Below are 18,523 nucleotides of genomic sequence, written 5' to 3'. Positions count from 1 at the left end.
CATTAGTGCCAAACTGTACTTTTTGCTAAATATTTTTAATGTCACCCCTGACAACAGCCACATACTGGCCCTATTCTGTTCTCAGCTTAAATATAGGTCCTTAAGCCCCTCCTGAGTGAATTCAGAAGTGGTCAAAAAAAAAAAAAGAGGAAACTCTCTCAGGTTCCCCTTTCTGTTCCAGAGGTCCCCACCTGGGTGTTCTGAAGGGAGCCCAGGCTCCTATGAGTGAAGTCTAGAGTCTACGAGGTACTATAAGGGCACTCCATTCAGTGGCCAGATGTCAATCTCCCCAGGAGCCTGAGTGTAAATGTGAGACCAAGAAGAGGCCTAAGGGGGCAACTGGGTGGCTCAGTGGGTTAAAGCCTCTGCCTTCGGCTCAGGTCATGATCCCAGGGTCCTGGGATCGAGCCCCACATCGGGCTCTCTGCTCAGCAGGGAGCCTGCTTTCTCCTCTCTCTCTGCCTGCCTCTCTGCCTACTTGTGATTTCTGTCAAATAAATAAATAAAATCTTAAAAAAAATGTTTAAAAAAAAAAAGAAGAGGCCTAGAACTGCCGTGGTTAGATCTGAAAACTTACTGTTCTTACTCTGTATCTCCCACCCCTATCAACATTGGGAAAGCCAGACCCTATGCCTCAACCTGCATGCACACACACACATGCATATATGTACATATATACATGTGTGCATATGCATGTGTACGTGTGTGCATATATACATATGTGTATACACATACATTCATACATACATATTCACATATACATACACACATATACAGATGCATACTCATATGTACACACAGACACACATACTCATGTATACATTTGCATGCAAATATACATCAGACACATGCATACACACATATATGCATATGCACAGATATATACATCCATACATACACACACACATACCACTCAGACTGTCTTCACCCTCATCACACATTTCCAAAAACCAAGTGGTTATTATACCCTAGGATGTACTGTGTGCAAATAAATCCCCTTCTCCTAAAAATAATAGCAGCTAACATTAAATGAGCTTTCATCACTTGCCAGGCACTGTGTTAAATCCTGGCCATGGATCATCTTCTGTCCCTCTTAGGCTTGGTTGTGTCATTATCACCATCAGACAGATGAAAAAACTGAGTCTCCAAGAGGGTAAGTGGGACAGTGACAGGGCAAGGTGTAAAATCAGGCAGTGACTCCCCAGCCCACATTTGGAACCACTCTCCCAACCAGTAATATTTTTTTCCAGATATCTTTTTTTTTACCCAGTCACAAGGCGTGTATGCTCCTCAAAGGAGCCAGTGGCCCCCCAACACTCACCCTGCAGGGCAGCCGGGAACCTCTGGGCTTGCCAAGAAGAAGAGCCCATCAGGAAGCAGAACCCCATCAAGTACATGTTCTCCCTGCATGTACGGTGCACTGTGGGGCCACAGGCCTAGGGACAGAGGTGCCTGATGGGAGGGCCTGCTCCTCCTTCCATCCCATCCTCCTATCCCAGTACCTTCACCCTCCCCTAGACCCCTAGCCACACCAGCTATAGGTCCCCACTCCTTCCCTCAGGACAGTTCCACAACCCAAGGCAACTCACCAGCAGCTGAGAGGGACTAGTGGAGGCTGCCAGGGACAGGCCCAGGGACATGTTCACAGCTTCTGGGGGTACTGAGGGGACAGATATGTGTTACCCACAGGACAGAGGAGACTGTAAAAGATCTGGGCAGGGGTCACCTCAACCCTGAAAGACAAAGAAGTCTGACTGGTGATGGGCTTTCAGGTCTTGATGGAGCCATGGGAGTGCGGGGGTGTGATGGACAGGGAGGCCATAAGGGGGTAAGGAAGCCTGTAAGGTTAAGGGTCGCAGACAGAGCTGGAACTGAGAAATAGGTTTTCTGTGCTCCCCGCAGTTCCCTAGAGCATGAGAGTCTAGACCCAAGTCCTAAGGAGGGGCAGTGACTCACTCTGCAGGTGGATGGGCTCACACTTGCCCATGCTGTAGTCACACCGGTAGAGACTGCCTGTTTGGTTGGTACCCTTTATCTCCTGGGGGGCTCCAACCACCACCCTGGAGGGAGACAAAGAACACTATAATTAAGAATGTGGACAGCAGGGTGCCTGGGTTGTTCTGTCATTAAGTGTCTGCTATTGCTTAGGTCATGATCTCAGGGTCCTGGAATCAAGCCCTGTATCAGGCTTCCTGTTCCACAGGAAGCTGGCTTCTCCCTCTCCCACTACCCCTGCTTGTGTTCCCTCTCTCACTATCTCTCTCTGTTTGTCAAATAAATATATAAAAATCTTTTTAAATTTTTTAAAAAAGAATGTGGACAGCAGAGCCAGACTTCTCCTCAGTAAGTTTGTTTCACTCCTCTAAGCCTCCCATCTGCAAAGTGGAGATTAATACATTGTAAGTTCCACATGGGAGGGATTTTTTTTGTCTATTTTGTTTTCTGGTGTATGCCTGGCTCCTGAAATATTTAGTAGTAGGTGTTCAATAAATATTTGTTGAACAGTTGATACCTATGTACCTCATAAGATTATTGTGAAGAATGAATCAGTGTTCACCTAAAAATTCAAATCAAAACTACAGTGAGATATCACCTCACACCTATCAGAATGGCTAAAATCAACACAAGAAACAAGAGGTGTTGATGAAGATGGGATTGGGAGGGAGACAAACCATAAGAGACTCTTGATCTCAGGAAAAAAACTGAGGGTTGCTGGGGGTGGGGGGTAGGGATAGGGTAGCTGGGTTATGGACATTGGGGAGGGTATGTGCTATGGTGAGTGCTGTGAAATGTGTAGGCCTGATGATTCACATACCCTTACCCCTGTGGCATATAATACATTATATGTTAATAAATTTTTTTATTTTAAAAAAGGGGTGTTGATGAGGTTGTGGAAAAAAAGGAACACTTGTGCACTGTTGGTGGGAACGCAAACTGGTGCAGCCCTTGTGGAAAAGAGTATGGAGGTTCCTCAAAAAGTTAAAAATAGAAATATCCTATGATCTAGCAATTGTACTACTGGATATTTACCCAAATAATACAAAATACTAATTTGAAAGGGCTACATGAACCCTGATGTTTATAGCAACAATATTTATAATAGCCAAGAGATGGAAGCAGCCAGTGTCCACCAACTGATGAATGGATAAATAAGATGTGGTATATACAGATAAACAGAGATAGAGGTATTATTCAGCCACAAAAAAGAATGAACTCTTGTCATTTGCAATGGCATAGATGGAGCTAAAGAATATTATGCTAAGTGAAATCAGTCAGTCAGAGAAAGACAAATACCATGTCATTTCACTTACATGTGGAATTTAAGAAACAAAGCAAACAAAAAACAGGGAGAGACAAACCAAGACACAGACTCTTAATTATAGAGAACCAACCAATGGTTACCAGAGGATATGGGCATGGGGGGGGATCGGTACAACAGGTGAGGGGGTTAAGGAGTGCATTTGTCATGACGAGCACCAGGTGATGTATGGAATTTTTGAATCACTATATTGTACACCTGAAACTAATAGTAACACTTTATGTTAACTATACTGGAATTTAAAGTAAAATAAAATAATAAAATGAAATAAAATAAAACAGATCAGGGCCCACTTAGTAAGCCCTCGATAAATATTAGTTGTGATTATCAAGATGGCATGACAACACCTGCTTTCAGTCCAACTCTCCATAGCACTGGGGGAACTGCCACACCAAACAGAGGATAAGAGGGTCATGGGGAAGGACAGGACCCTATGCATGGAGAGGAGCTGGTAAGAATCAAAGGCAAATCACCACCCAGTCCTTACCAGGTGTTGCCATACTGGACCACGCTGTGTCCAAATCCAGCACTGTCCATAAGGAAAATTGTTGGCTGGTCTGTGTCCAAGTTGAAGCAGAGAGAAGAAGCCAAGGCTGGGGAAGGGGGTGAGAAAAGAAACTCTGAAGAAGGGTCTTCCTCCTGTTCCATCTCCCCAGCCCCCAACACCTGTTCTCTCCTGTAGGCCCAATGTCCCAGCATCTCCTGGATTTCTGAACTCCCAGCCTCTGGCCTCCCTCACCCGTCCTTCTCTCCTCAGGCAGTCCAGAGACAGTTCTCCACCCACCGACCCACTGGCAAGCTTCAATTCTCCATTTACACAGAGCAACACACAAGCTCTAAAGACACTCCTTTGTCACCCCTACCACTGGGGGCTTCCAAGAGGAAGAATCCAGGAAAACTTAGGCCAAAGTAATATTGTGAATAGAGTATAAGTTTGACTTGTTCTTCCTACTTGGGAATTCACTGGATTATTCAGGCAATTGGCTCCTTTTCTAGTATCTCTTAAACTCCCCTAAAATTAGTTCTTCAATATCCTCTCCCTCCAAAAACTCCAGATCCCAAACCCTATGTATTTCCAGATCCCCCCCTTAATGTGTGGGTCTAAAACATGTACAGTCTCAGCTCTCTCTCTACCTGGACCCAATCTTCTCATATCCCTTCACTGGGGCCCATGACTTACCCATCAACAAGAGGAGGGATGTTCTGATCCTCATCATGACTGGAAGGTCAGACATGAGCTTCTGAGCTCCTCAGCCACTGAGAGAACAGCTGAACCAGGGTGCAGAGGGAACAAATGTGCAGAGAGGTGGTCAGGAGGCCAGAAGCAGGAAGGGAAGCTGTCAGCATGACTCAGAGGTAGAGGGCGGAGAAAAGGACTAAATTAAGCAGAAAAAAATGGGTCGACATAGCCCACATATGCTGTATGTCAGAGTCTTTCCTTTTTTTTTTTTTTTTTAGATTTTATTTATTTATTTGACACAGAGGGACAGAGAGCACATGCAGGGAGAGTGGGAGAGGGAGAAGCAGGCTCCCTGTTGAGCAGGAAGTCCAATGCAGGGCCTGATCCCAGGACCCCGGAATCATGACTTGAGCTGAAAGCAGATGCTTAACCAACTGAGCCACACAGAAGCTCCTTCAGGAGTCTTTCTAACCAGAAATATCTGGGCTTGCTTCTTTTGCCTTACCAAACTAGGTTTAGGTGGTTGTAGATCCCTGCCCTGCAACACCTCTCCAAGTTTCTCTAGTTGTACTGGCAGAAGGTTCCTCTTGACCTTGAAATTTCAGTTCATCTGGCAAGGGAAAACCACTAGTTAGGGCCCTAATGAAGACCCTGATGGGGACCCTCCACTTCAGACCTGGAAACCTCTGGGCTAGCTACAAGTCAAGAATCCAGGCCTTAGGAGGAGAACAGAGTGAATATTCAATCATTTACACAGCACGCTAATTTGAGGCTGATCATGTACCTCTCTAACAACAAAAAGATAAAACAAAAACACAAGCCCTGGGGTCTATAAAGACAGATGTGCAAACAGCAAGATTTTGCTATGAAATGAGAAGCCCACAGACCACAGAGTAGCTTACTCAAGTTAGAAGGGTGTGGATTTCCTGAAAGTCTTCCTGGAGGGGCACTTGAACTGAGTCTTGAAGGCAACTGACCATAGGGGTGTGTATTTCAGAAGGAGTAACCAAATGTAGAAGAAGCATGAGAATGAGTGTGCATCTTGGGAAAGCAGTGATGGGAAACCAGAGAGTAGGAGGTAGGAAGTGGCAAGAAATGAGGTCAATACCATGGAAGGCGGGGGAGAGGAGAAGTAGGACCCAGGTCTGGAAAGCCCCCTTAAGGCATGTTTATTTTATCCTGAGGGCAGAGGGAAGCATTGTATCAAATTAGGAAGAATGAAATCTTCAAATTTACATTTAAGGAAGCTAAAAAGAGGGGCTATATGAATTGGGTTTCATTGGGAACTAGCTGGAGACAGATCAGTTAAGAGGAAGGTAATGGGGCACTATAGGGTGAGCTAGTGGCCATGGGAATGGACTGGAGGCTAACTGCTCCCTAAGGGGAGGACTGTGGTGATGGTCCCTGAGAATACTTGTAGGAGTTGGGTGGCAGTGGGGGGAGCAGTGAGGTAGGACTACTTTGATTTTGAAAACCAAAATTCAGTGTTTAAGAGCTTGGACTCTTTCAACCTCTCTAGGTTCCAGTTTACTCATCCACAAAGTGGGGGGTGGTAATAAAAGTACAAATGTCCCTGGGTGCCTGGCTGGCTTAGTCAGTGGAGCACATGAATCCTGGTCTTCGGGTTGTGAGTTCAAGCCCCACGTTGGTGTAAGGACTACATCAAAAACTAATGATGTACTATACAGTGGCTAACTGAAAATAAATAGATAAACAAACAAAAATAAGTTAAACATTGACTCTCAGATTCACAATGAAAAAAAAATAGATTACTTAAAAATAAAATCCTCAGAGTCCATAGGCTCTCATGGTTCACCTCCCCTTCCAATTTCCCTCAACTCCCTTCTCCTCTCCATCTCCCCATGTCCTCCATGTTATTTGTTATGCTCCACAAATAAGTGAAACCATATGATAATTGACTCTCTCTGCTTGACTTATTTCACTCAGCATAATCTCTTCCAGTCCTGTCCCTGTTGCTACAAAAGTTGAGTATTGAAAGGGCAGGGGGTGGGAGGTTGGAGGAGCCAGGTGGTGGGTATTAGGGAGGGCAGGTATTGCATAGAGCACTTGGTGTGGTGCAAAAACAATGAATACTGTTACGCTGAAAAGAAATAATTAATTAATTAATTAATTAAAATTTAAAAAAGAGAATGAGCATAAAAAATAAAATAAAATAGGAGTCAAGATGGCAGAGAAGTAGCAGGCTGAGACTACTTCAGGTAGCGGGAGATCAGCTAGATAGCTTATCTAAAGATTGCAAACACCTACAAATCCAGCGGGAGATCAAAGAGAAGAAGAACAGCAATTCTAGAAAGAGAAAATCAACCACTTTCTGAAAGGTAGGACTGGTGAAGAAGTGAATCCAAAGCAACGGGAAGATAGACCGCGGGGGGAGGGGCTGGCTCCCGGCAAGTGGCGGAGCAACAGAGCACAAAATCAGGACTTTTAAAAGTCTGTTCCGGGGTGCCTGGGTGGCTCAGCAGGTTAAAGCCTCTGCCTTCAGCTCAGGTCATGATCCCAGGGTCCTGGGATTGAGCCCCGCATCGGGCTCTCTGCTCGGCAGGGAACCTGCTTCCTCCTCTCTCTCTCTCTGCCTGCCTCTCTGCCTACTTGTGATCTCTGTCAAATAAATAAATAAAATCTTAAAAAAAAAAAAAAAGTCTGTTCCACTGAGGGATATAGCTCCAGAGGCTAAACCAGGGTGAAGCCCACGCGGGGTCAGTCTGGCCTCAGGTCCCGCAGAGTCACAGAAGGATCGGGGGTGTCTGAGTGTCACAGAGCTTGCAGGTATTAGAATGGGGAAGCCGGCTACAGAGACAGAGCCGAGGAGTGACTCTCAGCTCGGGGTTACCTTGAACCGGTCGCAGGCTCGGTGAGCTCAGAGCGCGGCCCGAGGCCAGGGTGATGGGAGTAATTGGGCGCTATTCTCTGAGAGCACACTGAGGAGTGGGGCCCCGAGCTCTCGACTCCTCCAGGCCAGAGACCGGGAGGCTGCCATCTTCATTCCCGTCCTCCGGAACTCTACAGAAAGCACTTAGGGAACAAAAGCTCCTGAAAGCAAACCCGAGCTGATTACTCTGCCTGGCCCCGGTAAGGGCGATGCAACTCCACCTGGGGCAAAGACACTTGAGAATCACTACAACAAGCCCTTCCCCCAGAAGATCAACAAGAAATCCAGCCAGGACCAAGTTCACCTACCAAGGAGTGCAGGTTCAATACCAAGGAGAGCAGCAGAATTCCAGAGGAGGAGAAAGCAAAGCACAGAACTCGTGGGTTTCTCCCCATGATTCTTTAGTCTTGCAGTTAAATTAATTTTTTTTCTTCTTTTTCAATTTTTTTTCTTCTTCTGCTAAATTTTTTTAACTTTTACCCTTTTCTTTTTTAACGTTTTTTAACTAGTTTATCTAATATATATGTATTTTTTCTTTTTTATATTTTTTCTTTATTCATTTTCTTTTTTCAATTGTTTCTATTTTTTTTCTGAACCTCGTTTTATCCCCTTTCTCCCCCCCCCCCCACCACGATTTGGGATCTCTTCTGATTTGGTTAAAGCGTATTTACCTGGGGTCTTTGCCACCCTTTTAGTATTTTACTTGCTCCTTCATATACTCTTACCTGAACAAAATGACAAGGCAGAAAAATTCACCACAAAAAAAAGAACAAGAGGCAGTACCGAAGGTTAGGGACCTAATCAATACAGACATTGGTAATATGTCAGATCTAGAGTTCAGAATGACGATTCTCAAGGTTCTAGCCAGGCTCGAAAAAGGCATGGAAGATATTAGAGAAACCCTCTCGGGAGATATAAAAGCCCTTTCAGGAGAAATAAAAGAACTAAAATCTAACCAAGTTGAAATCAAAAAAGCTGTTAATGAGGTGCAATCAAAAATGGAGGCTCTCACTGCTAGAATAAATGAGGCAGAAAAAAGAATTAGCGATATAGAAGACCAAATGACAGAGAATAAAGAAGCTGAGCAAAAGAGGGACAAACAGCTACTGGACCACGAGGGGAGAATTCGAGAGATGAGTGACACCATAAGATGAAACAACATTAGAATAATTGGGATTCCAGAAGAAGAAGAAAGAGAGAGGGGAGCAGAAGGTTTATTGGAGAGAATTTCCCTAATATGGCAAAAGGAACAAGCATCAAAATCCAGGAGGTGCAGAGAACCCCCCTCAAAATCAACAAGAATAGGTCCACACCCCATCACCTAATAGTAAAATTTACAAGTCTTAGTGACAAAGAGAAAATCCTGAAAGCAGCCCGGGAAAAGAAGTCTGTATCATACAATGGTAAAAATATTAGATTGGCAGCAGACTTATCCACAGAGACCTGGCAGGCCAGAAAGAGCTGGCATGATATATTCAGAGCACTAAACGAGAAAAACATGCAGCCAAGAATACTAAATCCAGCTAGGCTATCATTGAAAATAGAAGGAGAGATAAAAAGCTTCCAGGACAAACAAAAACTGAAAGAATTTGCAAACACCAAACCAGCTCTACAGGAAATATTGAAAGGGGTTCTCTAAGTAAAGAGAGAGCCTAAAAGTAGTAGATCAGAAAGGAACAGAGACAATATACAGGAACAGTCACCTTACAGGCAATACAATGGCACTAAACTCATATCTCTCAATAGTTACCCTGAATGTTAATGGGCTAAATACCCCAATCAAAAGACACAGGGTGTCAGAATGTAGGCAACAGAATGTCTTGTTGCCTACAAGAAACTCATTTAGACCCGAAGACACCTCCAGATTTAAAGTGAGGGGGTGGAAAACAATTTACCATGCTAATGGACATCAGAAGAAAGCAGGGGTGGCAATCCTTATATCAGATCAATTAGATTTTAAGCCAAAGTCCATAATAAGAGATGAGGAAGGACACTATATCATACTCAAAGGATCTTTCCAACAAGAAGATCTAACAATTTTAAATATCTATGTCCCTAACATAGGAGCAGCCAACTGTATAAACCAATTAATAACAAAATCAAAGAAACACATCAACCATAATACAATAATAGTAGGGGACTTTAACACTCTCCTCACTGAAATGGACAGATAATCTAAGCAAAAGATCAACAAGGAAATAAAGGCCTTAAATGACACACTGGACCAGAGGGACATCACAGATATATTCAGAATATTCCATCCCAAAGCAACAGAATACACATTCTTCTCTAGTGCACATGGAACATTCTCCAGAATAGATCACATCCTGGGTCCTAAATCAGGTCTCAGCCAGTATCAAAAGATTGGGATCATTCCCTGCATATTTTCAGACCACAATGCTCTGAAGCTAGAACTCAATCACAAGAGGAAATTTGGAAAGAACCCAAATACATGGAGACTAAACATCATCCTTCTAAAGAATGAATGGGTCAACCAGGAAATTAAAGAAGAATTGAAAAAATTCATGGAAACAAATGATGATGAAAACACAATGGTTCAAAATCTGTGGGACACAGCAAAGGCAGTCCTGAGAGGAAAATATATAGCGGTACAAGCCTTTCTCAAGAAACAAGAAAGGTTTCAAGTACACAACCTAACCCTACACCTAAAGGAGCTGGAGAAAGAACAAGAAAGAAACCCTAAAGCCAGCAGGAGAAGAGAAATCATAAAGATCAGAGCAGAAATCAATGAAATAGAAACAAACAAACAAAAAACAATAGAACAAATCAACAAAACTAGGAGCTGGTTCTTTGAAAGAATTAATAAGATTGATAAACCCCTGGCCAGACTTATCAAAAAGAAAAGAGAAAGGACCCAAACAAATAAAATCATGAATGAAAGAGGAGAGATCACAACTAGCACCAAAGAAATACAGACAATTATAAGAACATACTATGAGCAACTCTACACCAACAAATTTGACAATCTGGAAGAAATGGATGTATTCCTAGAGACATATAAACTACCACAACTGAACTAGGAAGAAATAGAAAACCTGAACAGATCCATAACCAGTAAGGAGATTGAAACAGTCAACAAAAATCTCCAAACAAACAAAAGCACAGGGCCAGACGGCTTCCTGGGGGAATTCTACCAAACATTTAAAGAAGAACTAATTCCTATTCTCCTGAAACTGTTCCAAAAAATAGAAATGGAAGGAAAACTTCCAAACTCATTTTATGAGGCCAGCAACACCTTGATCCCAAAACCAGACAAGGATCCCATCAAAAAAGAGAACCACAGACCAATTATCCTTCATGAACACAGATGTGAAAATTCTCACCAAAATACTAGCCAATAGGATTCAACAGTACATTAAAAGGATTATTCGCCACGACCAAGTGGGATTTATTCCAGGGCTGCAAGTTTGGTTCAACATCCGCAAATCAATCAATGTGATACAACACATTAATAAAAGAAAGAACAAGAACCATATGATACTCTCCATAGATGCTGAAAAAGCATTTAACAAAGTACAGCATCCCTTCCTGATCAAAACTCTTCAAAGTATAGGGATAGAGGGCACATACCTCAATATTATCAAAGCCATCTATGAAAAACCCACCGCAAATATCATTCTCAATGGAGAAAAACTGAAAGCTTTTCCACTAAGGTCAGGGATGTCCATTATCACCACTGTTATTCAACATAGTACTAGAAGTCCTAGCCTCAGCAATAAGACAACAAAAGGAAATTAAAGGCATCCAAATCAGCAAAGAAGAAGTCAAACTATCACTCTTCGCAGATGATATGATACTATATGTGGAAAACCCAAAAGACTCCACTCCAAATCTGCTAGAACTTGTACAGGAATTCAGTAAAGTGTCAGGATATAAAATCAATGCACAGAAATCAGTTGCATTTCTCTACACCAACAAGACAGAAGAAAGAGAAATTAAGGAGTCAATCCCAATTACAATTGCACCCAAAACTATAAGATACCTAGGAATAAACCTAACCAAAGAGGCTAAGAATCTATACTCAGAAAACTATAAAGTACTCATGAAAGAAATTGAGGAAGACACAAAGAAATGGAAAAATGTTCCATGCTCATGGATTGGAAGAATAAATATTGTGAAAATGTCTATGCTACCTAAAGCAATCTACACATTTAATGCAATTCCTATCAAAATACCATCCATTTTTTTCAAAGAAATGGAACAAATAATCCTAAAATTTACATGGAACCAGAAAAGACCTCGAGTAGCCAAAGGAATATTGAAAAAGAAAGCTGAAGTTGGTGGCATCACAATTCCAGACTTCAGGCTCTATTACAAAGCTGTCATCATCAAGACAGCATGGTAGTAGCACAAAAGCAGACACATAGATCACTGGAACAGAACAGAGAACCCAGAAATAGACCCTCAACTCTATGGTCAACTAATCTTAGACAAAGCAGCAAAGAAAGTCCAATGGAAAAAAGACAGCCTCTTCAATAAATGGTGTTGGGAAAATTGGACAGCCACATGCAGAAAAATGAAATGGGACCATTTCCTTACACCACACACGAAAATAGACTCAAAATGGATGAAGGGACCTCAATGTGAGAAAGGAATCCATCAAAATCCTCGAGGAGAACACAGGCAGCAACCTCTTCGACCTCAGCCGCAGCAATATCTTCCTAAGAACATCGCCAAAGGCAAGGGAAGCAAGGGCAAAAATGAACTATTGGGATTTCATCAAGATCAAAAGCTTTTGCACAGCAAAGGAAACAGTTAACAAAATCAAAAGACAACTGACAGAATGGGAGAAGATATTTGCAAACGACATATCAGATAAAGGGCTAGTGTCCAAAATCTATAAAGAACTTAGCAAACTCAACACCCAAAGAACAAATAATCCAATCAAGAAATGGGCAGAAGGGGCGCCTGGGTGGCTCAGTGGGTTAAAGCCTCTGCCTTCGGCTCAGGTCATGGTCCCAGGGTCCTGGGATCGAGCCCCACATCGGGCTCTCTGCTCAGCAGGGGGCCTGCTTCCTCCTCTCTCTCTGCCTGCCTCTCTGCCTACCTGTGATCTCTATCTGTCAAATAAATAAATAAAATCTTTTAAAAAAAAAAAAAGAAATGGGCAGAAGACATGAGCAGACATTTCTGCAAAAAAGACATCCAGATGGCCAACAGACACATGAAAAAGTGCTCCATATCACTCAGCATCAGGGAAATACAAATCAAAACCACAATGAGATATCACCTCACACCAGTCAGAATGGCTAAAATTAACAAGTCAGGAAATGACAGATGCTGGCGAGGATGCGGAGAAAGGGGAACCCTCCTACACTGTTGGTGGGAATGCAAGATGGTGCAACCACTCTGGAAAACAGCATGGAGGTTCCTCAAAGTGTTGAAAATAGAACTACCCTATGACCCAGCAATTGCACTACTGGGTATTTACCCTAAAGATATAAACGTAGTGATCTGAAGGGGCACGTGCACCCAAATGTTTATAGCAACAATGTCTATAATAGCCAAACTATAGAAAGAACCTAGATGTCCATCAACAGATGAATGGATAAAGAAGATGTGGTATATATACACAATGGAATACTATGCAGCCATCAAAAGAAATGAAATCTTGCCATTTGAGATGACGTGGATGGAACTAGAGGGTATCATGCTTAGCGAAATAAGTCAATCGGAGAAAGACAACTATCATATGATCTCCCTGATATGAGAAAGTGGAGATGCAACATGGGGGGTTAAGGCGGTAGGAGAAGAATAAATGAAACAAGATGGGAGTGGGAGGGAGACAAACCATAAGTGACTCTTAATTTCACAAAACAAACAGGGTTGCTGGGGGGAGGGGGGTTGGGAGAGGGGGGTGGGGTTATGGACATTGGGGAGGGTATGTGCTATGGTGAGTGCTGTGAAGTGTGTAAACCTGGTGATTCACAGACCTGTACCCCTGGGGATAGAAATATATGTTTATAAAAAAAAATTTTTTTTATCTAAAAAATAAATAAATAAATAAATAATAAAATAAAATCTTAAAAAAAAAAATACACACCTCCTATGGTTGCCAAGAAGGTTGAGTTACTAAGTGTGAAATGCTAAGAAGAATGTATAAGAGCTTCTGTTATTGGCTATTATCAATACTATGCTGTGATGATTATTGTGTTAGGTAAGAGGGTACTGAAGGCTTTCAAAGAGGAGGGTTGAATGAGTGGGGCTAGATCTCAGGAGAAAAGTCTTGGTTGGAGATGAGTTTTGTATTCATCAGAAGTGCTGGTTGAGATCCTGATGGGAGTGTAAAGAGGGAAGAGAAAGATGTGCAGAGGAGGGAGAGAAAAGTCAGTGTTGGCAGCAGAGCAGGAGCAGAAGAATACTGAGAAGAAAGGAGTCCTCAAAGAGGAAGAAAGAAGCCCAGGAGAAAAAAAGAAGGGCATCATGGAATGGCTGCCTGGAGAGGAGTGTATACAGTGTCACAAGCTGTCAGATGCTAAGTGAGGTAAGAAGTGAGGAAGTTCTCAGTTATGACAAGAGAAGCTTCCAGGGACCCTGGAGTCAGCTGTGCCAGGGTAAGGGGAAAAGATCTGGGAATGAAGAATGTGGGCACCAATGTCACCTGGAGATAAGCAGCCCTGAAGAGACCTCAGATATAATATGGATGGAGAAAAGCCCTGGAATTCTTGGAGATGAAGAAAATTTGAGGGAGAAGGAAATGATGACAAAGAACCCCAATAAAGAAAAAGGAGAAGTGGCACAGAGTCCAAAGAGAATAAAAGACAAAGCAGAAATGACTCAGGCCAGAAGATGTCTGTGAGACTAGAGCTCACAGACAGGGTGAGTACCAGAGAGGACCCCAGCCTTCGAAGGTGAGTCCTGACCTTTCCATTGCTTCCTTTCCTTGGGCTTGGATTCCACCTTTGGTGGATTAGAGTACATAAGACAATAATATTGGACAAATAAGACTTCATTTCTTCTTTCAAGCTGCCCAGCATACTTCCATGATACTTCAGAGAAAATCCAAGCAAGGTAAGACATCTAACCTTCAGCAAAGATAACTTAAACCATAACAGTGAGAACAGGATATGTCTTTAATTCAACCTATCCATTTTATAGATGAGAGCAGTGAGGCTCCAACCAGGAACTAAAACGCACAGCCCCTTTCCATTTCAGTGAATCATAATGTGACACTTTCAGAAAAAGGAAGGCAAGTGAGGGAGACAATATAAGCAAAGATCTCTTCAGTCCAGTGGGACCATGAATCAATCACATCCAGCTCTGTCCATCTGGCACACCTAAGGTATTCACATGGGGAGGTCTAGGGAAGTTTGGAGGGCAGCCAGCCTTTCCCACTGCTGACATTCCTCACTCAAAAAGTTTCTGCTCTGTCCCTGAGCCTAGAGGTGCTGAATGAAGAAGATTCTGGCAGGGCAGTGGGGCAGTAAGGGCTGCATCTGATCATACTGGTGGAGTGGTGGGCGGGGGGGGGGGGGAGTTGTTAGTGGAGAAATACGGACATAAGCTGCTTCAATTCAGGTTTAATTTGCCTGAGCTAAGTAGAACTGAATAATCTTGGGTCTGTCTCCCATGTTTCTTTTACATGGAAAGAGAACCGATATCTGGTGGGTGGAAACACTTGTATTTTTTAGTCCATTTCCACCCCACCCTTACTGGTGTGGCCTGAATGGATTTTCCCTAGAGTTTCTGTCCTTCCTCTTACTACATGAAGTCTGTCTCACTTCTCTGTCTTTGAAGGACATTGCCTGCCTCACCACCAGATTTTCTCAAAACAGAATTTATTTTAATTCTATAGTATAGAAACACACATGCATACTCATGTTCTCAGGAAGAAGCTGTCCTCCAAAAGCAACTGGTTCTCCTGAATTCCTGGAGCTCTAGGCCTGGAGTTCTGTTATGATGGGTGATTTGAAAGTGCTAGAGGATTTTTGCCAGTAGTTGGGAAGCTTGGGATGTGGGTAGGAGAAGCAGGCATAAGGTAATAACATCTTGGTGGCAGAACAAAAGAACTGAGGTAATACTAACATATCATTGTACACTTTATGTCTGTTAGCTCACTGAATGTTCGCAACAGTCCATTGCAGGTGGGGAGTTGCTATTACCTCATTTTACAAATGCAAAATTGAGGCACAGAGAACTTGAGTCATTTGTCTCAAGTTGCCCAGCTAGTACAAGGTAAAGACAGATTTCAAGGAACCGGAATCTTGACCACACTGCTAATGATCTTACTTCCTCCTCTCTACCCCATCTGCTGCCTGGGCAGCATTTGTTCACTCAACCATTTATATTACACACATGAGCTTCTCATGTGACCCAGACTGTGGGCTAGCTGCTGGGGAAGCAAGACAAGCAGGAAAAGGTGCTGGCCCTCAAGGAGATCATACCCTACAAGGGAGAAAATATTTTCATGCATTCAAATCACAAGTTTTATTAGACATAAGAATGACTTGTATGGCTCAGAGAGGAAGTGATTAACTCTGCTTTGATGAGTCTAAGAAAGAGATGCTTGGGGGAAAAAATGTCTTGAAACACCAGGGATTGAGGTAGGGACTATAGACTTCAATTTGGGACTTTGTCCTTCTGGCTCCTCTAACCTCAGCATTCAGCACAACACCTGACACACAGGAAGCACCCAGTGAATACTCAGTACCCACATGAAGTTTAAAAATGGCAGAGCTAATCCCAGGCAAGGGAACAAGTCTTTTTGTACAGAAGATCCAACAGTTCTGGTCTCATTCGCTGTTGCAACTCAACTATGTGCCTGGGAAATAGCGCTTGCTGCTGTTTGTTGCTGCAGTTGCTATAAGCTGAGGACAAAGGTGAAAATTAACAATCAGTCTTCCTTAGTGAAGAATAAAAGGTGACAACCCCTCAATGAGAGCTCATTGAAAGCATACAGTCATTTCTCTTTTTCTCTCCAAGGATCACCTTTAGGATTAGAGTAGATACAACCAGGGCTCAAACATGTCTGTTGAGTATGTGGATGAATGAGTGTGATAAGAGGGTAGATGAGGGGCATCTGGGTGGCTCAAATGGTTGGACATCTGCCTTCAGCTCACCTCATGGTCTTAGGGTCCTAGGATTGAGTCCTGTGTCAGGCTCCCTGCTCAGCAGGGGGCCTATTTCTGCTTCTCTCTCTCTGCCACTCCCTCTGCTTGTACCCTTGCTCTCACTCACTCTGTCTCTCTCTCTGTCAAATAGATAGATGATAGATAGATGATTGATAGATAGATAGATAGATAGATAAATGTAGATGAGTTTGTGCATGGACAGATGAGCAAGTGACAGGGTAAATGGAAAAGTGAGTGGATGAGTGTGTAAGTGGGGTGGACAGGTATGTGGAAAGGGAGTCTGCAAAGATTTGAAGTTAATGGACCAACTCTTCCATCCAGATCTCCCTGCAATCTGCTTAATTGTTGCATAAATCAGAACACTGCCTCAAAACAAGGCAGAGGCAGCCTTACTAGAATGTAAACTAACTTGAATTAGGGCAAATTTTGGATACAATAGGGATTTGTTTAGGTTGAGTAAAAGGCTTTAGGAAATAAGTAGAGGGATGTTAGGGAACACAGCAAATGTGTACCTGGTGGATGAGGAAAACCGTGGGGCAACAGTGAAGGGATAAGGAAGGAGCACTGGTTTGGCTCATGTACAGACATTGACAAAACTCCTAGGAGAGTCAAAGTGTTGTTCTTGCTCTGACTCCCACTGCTGGCAAGTGACTTAGCTGGAATGAGAAGAACATAGTACTTAATTTGTACTTAAGTTCTGTGAAATCGAGACAGAAGAGAAAAGAAGAAGCAAAGACAAGTCACTTGAAAATGAGGAAAAAGAAGAGAAAATTATGTGGTCAGAGTAAGGAGGGTAGGGGTTGAAGCGTTGATAACTGAGCTATCTCCTTCTGTGTTTCCATTGGAGAGAACATACTTTCCATCTGAAGGCTCCACAATGCTGTCCCAGCTCCCAGCCTTCAATTCGGCTCACATAGGTGAGTGGGCAAAGCTGGGTTGGAGTCCCAGCTATGGAAAGTCTACCTGACCTTGATTAAGTTAACATAACCTCACTAATAATCAGTATCCTCTTCTGCAGTATGGGAAAAATAATATCCACCTCACTGGGCAGGTGTGAAGAATTTCATGAAAACTGGATTGGCCTTCAGGACAGGACTTGTCCAGCCCTGTCTGAACTAGAATGTGGTCAGCACTCTCCTTAAAATTGCATGAAAACCTTCTCTTATTTATGTGTTCTATCACACTGATTGATTTGCAAATATTGAACCATGCTTGCATTCCAGGGATAAATCCCACCTGGTTGTGATGGATAATCCTTTTAATGTACTGTTGGATCCTATTAACTAAGATCTTGTTCAGAATCTTGGCATCCATATTCATCAGGGATATGGGTTTGAAATTCTCATTTTTGATTGGGTGTTTGCCTGGTTTGAGGATCAAGGTAGTGCTGGCCTCATACAGTCTGGAAATTTTCCTATCGTTTCTATTTTTATTTTTTTGAAACAGTTTCAAGAGAATGAGTATTATTTCTTCTTTGAATGTTTGGTGGAATTCCCCAGGGAATCCATCAGACCCTGGACTCTTGTTTTTGGGGAGGCTATTGATCACTGCTTCACTCTTGTTACTGGTTATTGGTGTATTCAATTGTCAATTTCTTCCTCTTTCAGTATTGAAGTTTATAGGTTTCCAGGAAGGCATCCATCTCTTCTAGGTTGCTTAACTTATTGGCATATAGCTGTTGATAATAATATCTGATGATTGCTTCTATTTCCTTGGTGTTAGTCATGATCTCTCCCCTTTCTTTCTTTTTTTTAATCATTTTTTTAATTTATTTTCAGCATAACAGTATTCATTGTTTTTGTACCACACCCAGTGCTCCATGCAGTCCGTGCCCTCTCTAATACCCACCACCTGGTTCCCCCAACCTCCCACTCCCCACCTCTTCAAACCCTTCAGATTGTTTTTCAGAGTCCATAGTCTCTCATTGTTCACCTCCCCTTCCAATTTCCCCCAACTCCCTTCTCCTAACTCCCCATGTCCTCCATGCTATTTGTTATGCTCCACAAATAAGTGAAACCATATGATAATTGACTCTCTCTGCG

The 18,523-nt window shown here is 42.8% G+C and overlaps 1 protein-coding gene across 2 annotated transcripts in view; it reads right to left on the bottom strand.

The window, feature by feature from the left end:
• LOC111162188 (integrin subunit alpha X) overlaps positions 1–4,606 on the bottom strand; it is a 31,052-nt gene extending 26,446 nt beyond the window's left edge. For both annotated transcript variants that reach the window (XM_022526415.1, XM_022526416.1), the window contains exons 1-5: positions 4,500–4,606; positions 3,807–3,912; positions 1,957–2,060; positions 1,590–1,660; positions 1,322–1,436 (exon numbers count right to left, since the gene is read on the bottom strand). In XM_022526415.1, the coding sequence (XP_022382123.1) occupies positions 1,322–1,436; positions 1,590–1,660; positions 1,957–2,060; positions 3,807–3,912; positions 4,500–4,554 (451 nt within the window). In that variant the 5' untranslated portion in view covers positions 4,555–4,606. The remainder of the gene's footprint in view (positions 1–1,321; positions 1,437–1,589; positions 1,661–1,956; positions 2,061–3,806; positions 3,913–4,499) is intronic.
• Between the last annotated feature and the right edge of the window lie 13,917 nt (positions 4,607–18,523).

The sequence above is a fragment of the Enhydra lutris genome, unplaced genomic scaffold (genome assembly GCF_002288905.1).
Source record: "Enhydra lutris kenyoni isolate GAN:26980312 unplaced genomic scaffold, ASM228890v2 scaffoldscaffold90, whole genome shotgun sequence".
NCBI lineage: Eukaryota > Metazoa > Chordata > Mammalia > Carnivora > Mustelidae > Enhydra > Enhydra lutris.
Note: the sequence above shows the minus strand (reverse complement) of the source record. Positions and strands in the feature narration are given on the sequence as shown.